Source organism: Oxyura jamaicensis, chromosome 11 (assembly GCF_011077185.1).
Source record: "Oxyura jamaicensis isolate SHBP4307 breed ruddy duck chromosome 11, BPBGC_Ojam_1.0, whole genome shotgun sequence".
Lineage (NCBI taxonomy): Eukaryota > Metazoa > Chordata > Aves > Anseriformes > Anatidae > Oxyura > Oxyura jamaicensis.
The window spans coordinates 16,828,820-16,843,640 of NC_048903.1; the positions used below are offsets into that span (position 1 = coordinate 16,828,820).

Below are 14,821 nucleotides of genomic sequence, written 5' to 3' on the forward strand. Positions count from 1 at the left end.
ATCACTGTGTTCTTCTGAGGCTTGAAAGTAACTAAAACTGCAGTGGCTTTTTTTTTTTTTTGATTTATTGAAAATAAAATACACCTTATTAACATTTTAATAAAGAGAATGTCTTTGCAGTGGTGCTCTGAGTTGCTCTTATTTTTCTCTGTGCAATTTGATTCTCTAAAAGGGAAAATACTATTGAGATCTGTACGGTGTGATTTGTTAGACTGAAACTAAGCACACATACACCAAAGCAAAATGCTTTCTAAAGGTACTGTGTTTGTGAGAGGTGCTAGCCCAATATGTGTGATGCAAAATGGGGATGCTTTGTGAAGAAATCATCCTTGTAAAGCCATTGGTTCTGGTCATCAGACTCTATCCAATGCTTTAGTGATGATGCTGCTGATCTATTTGGGAAGTTGGCTGGCTCTCAAGGCAGAGTCTCTTCTCAAAGGCTGTTTCACAGTGAAAATATGCTCAGTGCAGCCGAGTGCATGAATGAAAAAGCCTCTGGTACCTTCTAGTCTGGCAAAATGCAGCACAAAACTCAACTTACTCTGTCTTTTCTACTGTCCCAGGTAAGAAATGTGTATTTTTTTCCACTTGCTTTCTTTCATATTCCTTCTCTTGTGCATTTGGATTTGGAAGTATTTGTAATTCAGGTCTGATATCTGAGTAATTATACATTGCTTGAATTACTGTTGAAAGATGCAAGATCTCTGCTGCAAGCCAGTTGCTAGGAATGTAGAATCTCATAGTTCCCTGATTTACAATTACAACAAATTTGCTGTCTGATATATAGCATTTTTTTTGTTTCCTTTCGGGGGGGAGGGAGGGGAGGAATCTTTCAAGTGTCTCAGTAGCAGCTGCAGCAGCAATATTTTCTGTCATATCAAATGCTGCAACTTTGATTTGCCTTTTTCCTCTGTGGCTTTTGCCGGGTAGTAGGCATATAGGCTCTTATAGGCAGCTCACATTATTTATTGCTTTTTAAAAATTGGAGGGGGGAATGCAGAGGAAAAATAAAATCAGACCTTGCAAAAGGCTCCCTTCTCCGTACTCTCTCTTGATAGATGTGTAATACTCGGTTAGTGACTTGCTGTGTAGCCTTTCTCTTATTAAATGTAATAGATCCCCCTCTGCCAGAAAGCAGAGGAAAAAACACCCAGCCTTGAAAACGCGGAGCTGCTAAAGCCCTGCTGCTGCTGTCTGTCAAAGCAAAGGGACTCGCTGGGCTTTGACTTCTCTATACCTTCGGTTTGCTCCCTTTTCCTCTTCCTGCTGTTTCAGGGTTTACTTTTTAGAAGCTCTGTGGAGATTTGAGAATCCTTTGTTGTCCAGCACAAATGCATCTTTATTTCTTTTGTCTTAGGAGCGTTGAAAACTCTCGCATTTAGTGGCGGTAGCACTGCCATCCTGTGCACTGAGTAGAGATAAAAGTTAATTCCTTTTCGACTTGTGATCAAGTGGTTTTGTTAACCCTTAGGGGGTTGGTAGGTTTTAGAGTCAAACTAGTGCTTGGGACGCTGAGTCTGTGCACTTGTGTTTGTGTGACTGCAATCTCTAGAAAGAATTTAGTTTGCTTTTCCAAATAGGAGGATAAGGAAAAGGGTGAGGGCTGACCCCTGAGAGAGCTTACTGCTGACAGGAGATGCACCAAGAATGTAAGTAGGCAGCAGTCATACGAACTAACACGTTTACACTGTGGGTCAAGGCTGGGATATTTGGGTCCTGGTTGAACCCAATAAGGGGGAGAAGCATTAATGGGGTGTCTGAAGTTGCAGGGCAGGAGACTCAGTGGCTGGGGACTTGTGAGCAAGCACACAGGCATTTGGGAGGGTTCAGGGCAGCCTCCTCCTTCAGGGAGCTGTAATAAATGAAAGCTACTGCTCTGGGCCATAGGCATGGTGCCTGCAAGCACTGGTGAAGGGTGCATTTGAGGTGCTGGGGATGTATATGGTGTCCTTTGTGGGGTGTCCTCAGCAGCTGGGGCTGCGTGTGCATGCAGGGGGCTCCCTGGGGGCAGCTCACCAGCCCTGCCAAGTCTGGCTCCAGGCAGGGCAGAGTGCTTCTCAGACAGGCAGGGGTATCCACAGGGCTTCTGCAGTGGAGAAGTTGTGAAAGTGGGCTGAGATCCAGCCTGGGCTGGCACAGCTGCCAGTGGGAGGCAACGCTCAGGGAGCTGGAGGGGAGAGGGTAGAGGCAACAGGCGGACAGACCGAGCTGGTGCCCCTGGACTCGAGACCTGCCATCTGATGAACTGCAGTTTGCTTGCCATTCTCTGGGACTCCAGTCCCTTTTCTTTTGCCCATTTTCTCTAGCAGACTTCTAAGGCCTGTTAAACCTCATACCAGAACCACCCCCACCCCACCTGATTCTGGAAGCAGCATAACTGTGCACTTCATTGACAACTTTTAGCAATACTTCAGCATTTCTTCTCTTCATAGGCTGAGGCAAGTCCGAGCACACAGCAGGGATGAGCTTGTGGTACTTTGGCATAGCTCTGCATTTCTGTTTAAACTGCACCCCGCTTCTTTACTAGCATCCATAACTTTATCTAGCAATGTCTGTGTCTGGTGATTTAACACACCTCCAGGATTACTTTGTGTACTGTGTCTAAGAGTAAATGAATTAGAGTTGTAATAAGCAAGCATTCATACATCCGTCTTCAGGAGTGAGGATGTTGAGTATTGGCAGGTTAAAGTATGAACTGAAGTTGATGGCATTCTAGGGAATGAAAAAGGGGAATTACTAAAACGCTGCTCAGCTTTTCTCTTTGACACACCACATGCACAACTTTCATGTGACAGGAAAAGTAAACAGAAGAATGTGAGAAACAACATATTAAACAAATGCAGCCATCTGGCTGTGTAGTGGTCGTAACACATTTTGGGATTTTTCATGATTTTCCCCCCCCCCTTAGCAGTAGCAATAATGTCTCCTATAATACAATGCTAGTGGAACCAGCAAAGCTCAATTTTGATAAAATGATTTCTAAGCAGTAGCAATCTAGTAATGTAATACTTTCTGTGGAAGTAGAGGATAAGAAGAACTTCATTTCAAAGTAATGATAGCAAAGTTTAGAGTGTAGAAAGTCTCAAATTGTTGGGACTGAGAGCATGGACTGAAATAAATGAAAGGTATAATTGAAAGATCATTTATAAAACTGGTAACTTCTGCTTTGTGTGTTCTTAGTCTGCATTTAATTCAACTGAATTTATTAAATATAGAAAAGAAATCTTCTGAAGCATTAAAAGGATGAGGACGTTAGTGGGGAATCACACTTTTTCATTCAAATGTTTAGTAGGCTGCTTTGTTGATTAAAGGTTGCACTAAACAGGTGGGTGATAAATGTTTTTTCCCGTTTGTAAAGACCTAGTCTACACTACTACAATTTATCCTGTTTTCACCAAGAAGAAAACTGAACATTACTTGGGGTAGCTGAATAAGATGTGTTTCAATTTCAACCCTTTAATTCACGATCACCTTTAAAACTAGAAAGCGTATCTATAATATGCAGCTTTATTGATCTGAAGTTGACAATAAAAACTGAGTGTACTCTGGTAGCTTGTGCAGTTCACTATAAAATGTACACTAAGCAGTAAATACCTACAGATTTCTAAATCTATCGAGTCAGAGGGTTTTTTGTTTTCCTCAAAGGATGGTTTTTAAGGCTCATGTACACAAATACTCTAAAACAAAAGTTGTTCACAGGTTTGCTTCTGTATGTTATGTGTTGCATGCAGGCAGATGAATCCAAGATATATTTTTCTAAAGTAAAGCTTCTAAGATGAAGAAAAAATAATTTTTCATAGCCTTAATAGTAACTGTCATGTTCTGTTGGGCTAGAACTAAGTGGGCAGCGTGTGTAAATTTTACAAGCTTATCTTTATAGCAAATAGGGACAATTTTAAAACTCTCCACAAATACACAGACCACATTGCTGTATCCTTAAGCTTTTATTTTTTCAAATCTCTCCAGAAGAGGGCTCCATGTACAGCTTGAAAGTCAACACCAATGTGCTAAAAGCAAAAGAAATTTATCAGCTTCAGGGGAAAAAAAAAAAAGAAAAATCTTGCTCACAAAGTCTGTTTAAACAACATTAATTACTATGCTCAAATTCTGATCAGGCTTTTCCTGTTGTATCTTGTTGGTGCTTATTTAGTTTAAGTAGGATTATGATCTCAGAATTCTAGAGGGAAAAAGTCCTATACCTCTTGTGCTATACCTGATATTTTAAAAAGATGCTTTAAAAATGTTAGAGAAACTTCACTGCCAATTACTATATAGAATTATTTGTACTGATGTGCATTTTGTGAGCAGGCTTACACTTGCTCCGGACAGTTTCAGGCCTTTTTTTTTTTTTTTTTTTTTTTTTGTGGCTATGAAGTCAAAGATCTTCATCTTGCATAGCTCATTCAAAAGATGGTGTCTCCCAAAACACAGAACCATTCCAGCAGTCCTGCTGTACTATTTGCCAAATATTGCCTTGAAGGGAAGCTTGGCCCCTGGTGAATTAGTCTGATGTTGGGCAACAGCTCTAACCTTTTAAAGACATTCTTACACAGGACCTGACCAGACTCTTTACTGCTAAGCAAGAGAGATTTGATGTAATAGATGAGTGGAAACTTGTCATGAAAATGCTGTGCTTTACAGCATTACAGTTAAACTCACTTTTTTGTGTACTACTTCAGATAGTATTTCTCTACTCCTGAGGTAGCTCAAGCAAAATGTTGGGACCTGGTTTCTCTTTTTGATAATCAAAAACTGAAAAAGGTTATTCTACTGTATGTAACATATTTGCGCTATAATCCATCAGGGGATGTTGACTTGATTCTTAGTAACTTGCCAAGTAAGAAATCAGCATTTCTAAAAGACAGCTCAATAGACCAGAGCAACAGGAGCTATTAGATCTATGTAGATAGTAACAGTGGCAAATATTCAAGAAGAGATGAAGTTCTGTCTTTCATTTTCTTCCTGATATTGGCTAGTCAAGTAGGCTCTCTCCATTCCTTTAACATGTGAGGACAAGCTATATAACAGAGCTGTTAGTGTTATACTCTTCCTGCATCACTGCTTGGAGCCACATCTCTTGCCTCTAGCTGCTGGCTTGTACCAGTGTACTGGGTGTGGGTTTGGACTTTAAGCCTCTGGGGAGGAGGGGGCACTGTTTGGGACCTGAGGCAGAAACATGGGGCTAGTGGATGGTGGTGAGGCTTCAGTGGTTTCATGGAAATCACTTCTTCATTCCTTCTTTGACAGATGCTAACACCAAATATACTTTTTTTGTGTGTATATCACTAGCATTTTAACCAGTAATCTTTCCTCTGTGAGGACAAAAAGACAATCTACCATGTCTGCTGGGGAGGAGAGAGATAACATCCTCAGAAGACCTAGGTGGCCAGTGGATCTTCCCTGCTAGCTCCGGATGATATTTGTGGGTTCTTAATCACCAGACGGATGGGACCAGCCCATCTGGGAGACTGTGTTTTTTGTGTCACTTTGTATGGCCTGCAGCTAGAACAGTGTTAGCATATACAAATTAGTAGGATATTAAAAGCCAAAGAGGAGTGAAAAATAAAGCTTGCTTTATTAACCACTGTTTCCTTATTCAAAGGTATTGGAAATTTGCCTACTGCTTGTTTTAGTGTTGACTCGTGATGTGGACTGTATTCTCTGTCAAATGGAAGAATCTGATTCTTCCAAAGCCTTACTGTTTCATATGTAGGGAACTCATTCCAGTGCTAACTTATTCAGTATTCAACTATTCTTTGCAACATTAATTTTCTTGGCTTTAAAAAAAAGAGGAAGAAGAAATTTAAGATTTGGTTTGATGGAGCTGGTTGAAACAGTTCTAAGAACAGGCTAAAATAAATATGAGCTATTAAGGGTAGGATGGAGTGAATCTTTTCAGCACACAGCAGTCTATCAGTATCTCTAACCACTTGGAAAAGCTGATTCAGATGTTTAGATAACTTCGGATATCTATGAACATCCATGTATGGATGTGTTTTGATATCCTTAAGGGGTCTTGTTTTGAGGGAGCAGAACACCCACCTTCAAGCTTTTGAAGCATCTCAAAATTGGGTGTCCATATACAGCCCTCTGGAACTCATCATTTTTTTTTCTCAGTTAAGGTTCCTCAGACTTCTTTTGATAAAGGTTCTACTCTCAAAACTATGACTTAAAGAAAAACTAACAAACAAAAACAAAGAAAAACTAACAGTAGCTGTCTCTTTCAGTCTAGCCTCTTTTGTTCTCTTGCTGTGAACAACTAATGTTTAATTCCTTGTTGGTAGCGGCAATAAACACTTCCAAAAGCTAGCATTTATTTAATTCCCAAGGACTTTGCAGTCTAGTATGTCATGAAGACTAAATAATTTGTGTGTTTGAAGGCTATGTGCTAACAACAGTACAGACAGAAAGTGTGTCTCTAAGAGTTTGAAGAAATTTTTGGCAAATGAGTAGTCATAGCAGATGGACCTTGTGTGTAACAAGGACTTAAAATGCTGAAAGCCACAGGTTCTAGGCCATTAAGCTGTCACAGTACTTTTAATATGGCTGTATGCAAAGAAATACACATGAAGATAGAGCAAGTTACAGGTTTACATCTTCACTTTAGGGTGTGAGAGATGCCCACTGGCAAACAAATATGCCTGTAAGCTTTTTTCAGCTACTATTACTTGTGTCCTGAAGATTATTGCTAGAGGTTACTCCTTGTTTCTCCCCCTGAGAACAAGTGTGGGTGCTCCTTATCTGCTCCAGTGCAAAGTCAGCAAGCTTAGCTGGAAACAGAGGTGGAGGGATATTGATGCTAGGTGCTAGTGGCAGTCTGCCCCATGGACAGTAACAAACACCTGTGGCAGAGGTGGAGAGGGGATGAATAAGTTCTCATACGGCTTCAAATCAATCCACCAAATTGTTGTTAGTGCATTGAGTTTTGTTTCAATCACTGTGGAGCAAAAGGTATTTTAGAACATACTTAGCACACTGATAATTGGCTCATCTACTTTATAGACAATCAATTTCTTTTCATCGTCTTGGCATAACTTGGAATTGTAAGAAGGGTTTCTGTTCAAAGCATCTTTAAGGAAGAGTCTCTCTGGGTAGAGTCAAATGTAGGGGATTTTGAACCCGTTTAGTGTTGAATAAATGCAGTTGGCTTTCACTGTAGTCACTGTACAAAGGCAGAAATTAGCTGCTGTAAATTCATTTGGATCCAGTAGGAAACTAGCTCAGCACGCATGAGTTAGGAATATGATCAATAGCTTGTGCAGACAGTGTACAAGGATGGGGAAAAATCATGTAGAGTGGTCCCCTCTTCAGCCTGTTACAGTTTCCTTAATTTAAGGTAGTCTTTAAAATGTATTAGGTGTGTTTTGACTGAACCAATTATTGGTAACTGCTTGGGTAACAGAGAAAATCCTAGGACCAGTATTCCCCAAATCTTTCATTTTTCCCTAGACAAACTTGCTGGCTTTGAGTTCCTCTACTGCCAAATAAGGTACTTACACATTTCTCCAGAGACAGCCCTATGTTTTCCCTGGGGAGCCACATTTTATCAAACAACAAACAGGTATATCAAAATGTGAGAGCTGAAGGTAACGCTGCTCTGCAGTTAACAAAGCAGGAAATCCAGAGCATCTGCTACCTTGCTCTCTAAGTGAAAGGAAATGGAATTAGCCATTAGAATTGGATGGGTATTTCCCTCCCCATTAAACCCATTGTTTCTGAGCTCTGTCAGAGGAAGCTGAGCAACTCCAACCATGTTACGTGGTAGGAATGGGTATCTCAGCTGCAGGCTGTTCAGTAGTTAGATAACTGGCCAAATTAAAAGGTGTTCAGCTTGACCTTCTGCCAAGATAAGATAGCTGGCTTTGCAAGTGTCAGGAAGTCATGAATATTATCTACCATTCTTATCCAGGTGAAATGCAACATAAAAAAACTGTGGGGAAAAGACAAAAGAGAATGAAATTAAAATAGAACAATATATAAAAATGTTTCAACTTCTGGATATTTATGTTACCTTGCTACCTGATGGTTGTATTCTGTGTCAGGCTAAGTGGCTTTATTCTTTTTGAAAATATTTTGTGTTTTCATAATTCATGATCTCATTGAAGTAACTGGACTATGAACTCTATAAATCTTGCCTTATGAATATCGATAACCCTGCTAATTTACTAATATAGAACTCTGCTCTGAATACCAAAGTATTTAGACACCTTTCCTTAATACATGGTAATATCACTACAGGAGATATTATTCTGTGGGACGAAGATGTAAGGATGGTCCTTAGAGCCCAGCAGTACTGGGAAGCACAGCTTTTTAAACCCATTTACACTACTGTTCTGAAATAGATAAGGGTCTGACATTTGCTTCTATTTTTTGAATTATTATTTTATTCTGATTTATTTTAATTAAAAGGTCTCATTTAGAAATGATTAAGCAGAATATGATTTCAAGCTTTAAATGTCATCAGTAGTTTTTTCTGATTGTTGGCTCTGTGCAGTTTGGTTATCACTGCAGAAGTGCAGCATTCTGTGCAGCGGGGATACTGATTATTGCAATCTGGCGCACAGCTTTTTAGATGATGATTTCAGATATGACATGCTACAGGGAAAAATGATAAGGTTGCTGGGAATAAAGCATGAAATGTGTCTTGTGGGAGTGACTCCTGGTCTTGTCCATCTCTTGACTTTTATGAGTTTGCAATAGCAAAACGCTTGTGCATGCTAGCACAGGAGCAGGTCTTCAGCAGACGTGGATTGATTGCATCGCCCTGCTTTACCTCATTGAGGTGAGGGATGGTTAGTATTGATGCCACGTGCATTTCTACTGTGTTCATATTGGGAAGCTTACATGGCTTCTATTACTGTTATATCTAAACACCCTGCAAATAATAATGAATTTATCCTTGCTTCCCTAAAATAAATGCTGAGTTACAACAGGAACATTATTCTGAAATGGGAGACAGCCTCCAACATCTGCCTGTTCCAATGACTTTAGTTCTATTATCTTAGTTGAGTAATGATGTAGGCTGCTGTCATTTTTGCTGCTGGTGTTGATTCAGTAGTGACAGCTCATTGTGCTGTCGAAAGATTAATTCTGATTGGAGGGAGCCAAGAATAAATTCAGTCTTTAGGCCAATCGGAAGCTGGTGCACATGATATTATTTTAATAACTCTGCTTTACTCTCAAGAATGTAATTAGTTATGATTTGCCAAAAAACTGTCTATCTCTATACAGCTAATATTTTTGCATATAGAAGAACTATAAAAACAGTGTTCAGCTGACTGCACGGAGCTCTTCTGGGCATAAGGAAAATGTGTATTTGCTGCTAACTGGGTTTTACGTGATGGCTGCTGGCAAAATCCTCTGTCAGATATTTCCACCCCAACGTGAGACATGGTCTCAGTGGCAGAGTATTCCTGAGCCCCTGCCTGTGTGTGTTCCCATCTGATGCAAGGTGATGGTACAATGATATCAACGTGATACTTACTTCCTATGTCCAGGAAGTGTGGAGTTGCTGTCCTAAAGCCTCATTGTTTTTTTTGGACTGGGGGAGATGCCATTTCTTGCAAGCCCAAAGCATGAGAAAGTGTGGACTTGCATGGACTAATCTCTGACTTTGTGAAACAGAGGGCTCCTCCTGTTTGATAGTGTCCCTCTGAAATAAGGATTCAATTTTTCACACTTTTCTTCTGAAGAATGTAACTTTCAAAGCATTTGTTCTTTCATGAGCCAAAGGCATACAAGCGGAGAACCTATTTCTTACTTACTGTGTGTGGGAACTAAACAGTGATAACACACCCGTAAGGGTTGCTGAAGGAGTTTGGCTAAGATAGAAACCAACTTGGTTGTCTGCCAGAACTCATGTTGAACCTGAACAATGCTGCTTTTCCAACTTGTTCTTGACTTTGATTTTTTTTTTTTTTTTTTTTTTTTGTATGAAAAGGAAAAAATGAATGTGAACAGCATGAGCAGTTCTCCCTGCCTTACCTCTGGGCTGGCTGCAAGCATCAGCGTACCTGTAATATCCTTGTTCAAATTACACTTCATCTGCTCCAAAAAAAATCAGTTGGTCTGAGTGCCTTTAGTTTTTCTGTTCAAACTTCCAGAAGTCCTGGTGGTGGGAGGAAGTGACCATTTAAAGGATGAATAATTTTTACTGCCATGTTTGAACTTGCCCTTTAGGTAAGCCTCAGCAGGCCCTTTTGGAAAGTCCATCCTTGTTCTTTCTGGTGCTTACAGAACATCCTTAGAGATGTTTTATTTTGGTGATAGATGAGAAGATGATAGGGGTTTTCCTGTAGCATGAGGAAAAACAGATGTACCTGAGGAGAGTCACATTCCTTTGTCATCCTACATAGGCCCTGCTTATTTTCCCTGGGTAATCTGCAGATTGCCTAGAGGCAGCATTAAATTGTAACCTGTAGTAACATGGTAACTGTAAGCATTGTGGTGTCAGTTCTTGTGTACTAACCTCATGCATTCTGTGGTAAATTTAGATTAAACAAAATGAAATAGAAACTGCTATTGCCACTGGAGACTGCCAGTTATGCAAACCTACCCAGGGACTTTAATTTCTTAGGACTTTCCTCCTTTCTCTAAGGCAGTCTAGTTCTAGTTGCATTTGCATTGGGGGATTTAATTTACCTCCTCCATTAATGGTATGAAGCTGGTGATCTCTTAGAGAGCCAGAAGTGCTGGGATAGTTGTTACTAATAAATTTCCTGATGTAGCTGCTCCATCTCTTGTCCCGTTCCTTGGCTAACAGAAGAATGTGAGAAAGAAGAACAAACCTTAACATAACAACTGAAAGGGAAGAGGAAGGCAAAAGGGAGGAGGAAAAAAGAGAATTCCATGTCTTGTAATTTTTTTGCAGCTGCTACGATTTTGAAAATAACCTTTTATGTTTATTATATAGTTAAAAGGTATATAATGGAATACGGTGCAGCATTCAATGTGACTCTGTTTAAATGAAGACATGGAAATCCAGCAATCTTACCTGATACTTGTTCGTTTAGGCTGACGTTTGTATCAAGAGCTTTGGCTTGTATCTGGACCTGAAGGTGTTGGCATCAAGAAACAGCAGTACTTCTACTCCATTTTATGTGCCTTTGTGTATGTATCAGCATGCTGGTTTATGACAGGCAGGAAATTTAATCCTTTGTAAACTCTGCATCTGCTCCCCAGCTCTGAGCATTCATTAACTACCCAGCCACAGAACTCACCTCCTCTACGTTTTATGTTTTGGTGGGATTTTTTGTTTTCATTTACTACATGCTCTGTCTTAATAGATGATATTTTTCAGTCTGCTGTCTTCACACTGTTGTGCTCATAATCATTAAATCCATTCTACTGATGCTTTGGGCAACTTGTTACAGGCACAGATGAAATAAAACTTAGGCATTGTCTTTCCACTAATTGACTAGTTGGATGGGGAAGGAATGGGAAAAGAGAGAACAGCCAACAAACAGGCATAAGGTCTGAGGCTAAAGCAACCTTTTTTTTTGCTGGACAGCAACTTTGCGATTTCTTAAACTATTTATATGTCACTTCTCCTTTAGCTGTCTGAAAAGAGCTTTATGTATAGCAAGTTATTTCCCACACGTCCTGTCTAACACAAGCATACTTTTTAACTGCATACCAGCAAAAATGAGCATGTCCCAGAGACATGGGAGAAGGAGGAAAGGGTTGGAGGACCTGGAAGGGTTTAGCTCTGTTACAGATTTCCAGCAATAAATATGAAAAGAGCCAGATCCCAGGAAAAGCTCAGAGTAGGCAAAGTCTGCCGAAACAGGTATTATGGGCCAGCTGTTATGTATGATCCTATTTTACTTATTTTCTGACATCTCTTAGAGGCCAGCTGAAGAGCAAAGATTAAAGAGAAGAGAACATGACTTTAGGCATATCTGCAAACTAGCTATTAGTTTCCTACAGGTTCTTCCATGCTTAAAACAGGGGAAAAAACCTCTCCTGACAACTGAGCATACAATTCACGTACAATGGCTCTGCTTCTGACACTGTATTCCTGTGGTGTTTGCATGACTCACGATTCATCTGGCAGTGCTTCAGTTTAAGCCCTGATAAAGAAGAGAGAACAGAGTGTAAATACATTTGACCTTTTAAAATATTGAAAATAAAACAAAAATAGAAAAATAGTTACTTGGCATATGTAGAAGAAAAAATGCGATGATTGTGAGCAAGCTAGCATTATTTGTGCTTTGGCAGCCTTGGTAGCATAGGTTTCTGGAGCTGAGACTTGTCGTTGTATGCCTGCCATTCCCAGGATGATGCATGCGAACTGCGGGAGTTGGGGTTCAAGTCAACTTTGATTTTCTCCAGTTCAGGGACTGTCCTGCAGTTCAGGTCTGCTACATCCCCCAAAAAGAGACGTGTGGTGCCCCTGAGCTAGCTGGCAGCCTTCTTAGCTTGGGTGCATCCTAGTACTGCTCTGAGCAGCTTTAAAAAGTGAGTAATTCTGTGAGTGCTCTCTGGTGTGCATATGCCCGTTTGGTTAGTGCTGCCAGCAGGGTTTGGCTGTGCCCTGAGCTCACCCTTCCTGGAAGGGCTGGGTTCGTTAAAATAGCATTGTGGCTGAGTCAGGGGCATGCCAGGCCTCTTACACTGCTGCTCCCCGTTCCGTGACTGCTCTGGGGAATGTGCACGGCTCTCAGTATGGCTCAAAATATGATGGGAACTAAAAATCCCCCCCCCCCCTCCCCCCCCTGCTTCTTCCTCTTAAAACTGATGCTGATTTGTGAGCACATTCCTTTGTTTTAAAAGCAGAGGAAGCATGTGCAGTATGTCTTTCCCAGCCTGCAAGCAAGAGATGTGGTGTGCAGTTTTTGTGCCAGGCTCTTGGGGTGGGGATGGGTTTTGAACTAAGAGATCAGGGTTAGCTTTTCTCTTAGGCCTCTTTGGGGGAGAGAGGGAAGGCAATGCAGCAGCTGGGGTAGGGTATGTATCTCCAGCATGGTATTTCTACACTTCTTTGTGTTTGGGGCACTGGAATTAGGTTATATTTCTGGGGTCAGAAGCTTAAGAAAATGGGAACAGTAGCTCCTCCTTGATTTATTTGTAATAACCTTCTGCCTGACATACGCTGGTCAAGCCCAGTACAGAAGGGAGAAAGACTTTTCCCTTCTCATCCCACTTTCATATTTCCTGGTTCACCGTATAGTCACTTTCTGTGGCGGTGGTTACATGAATTTCCTTAATAGCAAATCTTGAGCAATCCGCTTAAATAGTAATCAGCATGTCTTTTAATTTGCCCTTCTTCCATATGTTCTGTTGTGAATTACTGAACTATCTGATCAGCTAGCTATGTTAGCACCTGTAAACAAATCTCTCTGGTTTTGTTCAGTGCTATTGGCAAAGCTTCTTACTGAAAGGGAAGGAGGCAAGGAAGTGTGATTGCAGCCTAATGGGTAGAGAGCATCCTTCAAGCAAGGAGTCCCTTGGTATTTGCAGTAACTCTTTGTTGTAAATATGTAATTAGACCCTGGATAACCACTTGAACATCAAACTTGATGCCTTTTCCAGATAAGGTTTTAACTGTTCCCTTCAAAGTTATGTTTCTCTGCTTAGTCTCTTCCTGGCTGAAGACATCTTATTTGTCTAACAGCCCAGTTTCAGCTGGACAAAAGTAGGGCAGAGAGCTTTCTTAAGCAAAAGCTGTGGCACGTCCTTAGTTTGAGAGTCTCAAGCTTTCCCCTTCCCCACCCAGCAATGTCTCCATGGACTTTTTTTTTTTTTTTTTTTTTTTTTTGGAGCCTCTCCCTTTAGACTGTGCTGCTTCACTAGGAATTTAAACTATATAACAGTGCCTTTTCCCACCAGCCACAAGCGTGAGGCTGTCCCTTGGCTTGAATACAGAGTTTGGGGTCAACCTTGTCCCGTTACCAAATATAGCATAAATCTTGCTGATGAGGTTTCCAGGCAGCTCTGTCTGGGCTTATCTAGGCAGTGAATGTGTCTGAATGATAGAAGAAGTTTCTGATCTTTGTGCTTATCATGGGAGCACATGCCCAACAGACCCAGAAGAGGGCTCTTTCTTGAGTTTCCACGTGGACCTTCTCATTTGAGCTGCTGCTCGTTGCGCAGTGCTGGCTGGTACCCCTGGTGGCTGCTGGCCCTGCTAGGGATAACCATGCTCACAGCACTTGGAGCTTTGTTTTTCTCTTAACAGCCTCATCCTTCTTGAGCATCTTGATTTCAAGTGTCTGTTGAAGCACTGTAAACAGATTTCCTTCAGTTCTGCGGCACTACATGCTGTGTTGCAATACATTTTGTCTACTTTAAAGCTGTTAGTGATTCATTAGTTTACAGTTCCAAAAACCAATTCCAAAGGGATCACTCATCTCCCTAGAGCGGTGAAGATATTTTCAGGCTGGCTACACAGTGCTATGGCAATGTTTTTGAGACTTGCCTGGTTCAAATCAGGTGGCAGTGATATTACCAAAGGCTGCCAATTCAATGGGGGATTGCACACAGATTCCATGGGTGGGAAATTGCAATATTATTAGACACAGCTAATAATAGTTCCTCTTGACTTCTGAAATGTCAGAATAGTCTTGTGAGTGAGTGCTCTTTGGAAAACCTTAACCTTTTGTTTGCTGCCAATAGCAGTCCCTAGTGTGTTCAACATTGAAATGTGTCTATAATACTAAAAGGAAGCATAGTGGAAATAGTCTCTCTCTCTCTCTCCACACGTATATATGTATTGGATGAGTATCAAGATTGTGACGTGCGAAAAGCAAACTCCACGATCAGTAAGATTATAAAGTAGGTATGTTTATTCAGCTCTGGGTGGCACGGGGGATGGTCCCAC

At 40.9% G+C, this 14,821-nt stretch overlaps 1 protein-coding gene across 4 annotated transcripts in view; it reads left to right on the top strand.

The window, feature by feature from the left end:
• Positions 1-392: 392 nt before the first annotated feature.
• The window catches only part of CDH13 (cadherin 13), a 475,482-nt gene continuing 461,053 nt past the window's right edge, over positions 393-14,821 (top strand). For 2 of the 4 annotated variants that reach the window (XM_035336428.1, XM_035336427.1), the window contains exon 1: positions 393-563. In XM_035336428.1, coding sequence (XP_035192319.1) covers positions 519-563 — 45 coding nt within the window. In that variant the 5' untranslated portion in view covers positions 393-518. The remainder of the gene's footprint in view (positions 564-14,821) is intronic. The other 2 variants (XM_035336422.1, XM_035336423.1) reach the window with 2 other exon arrangements.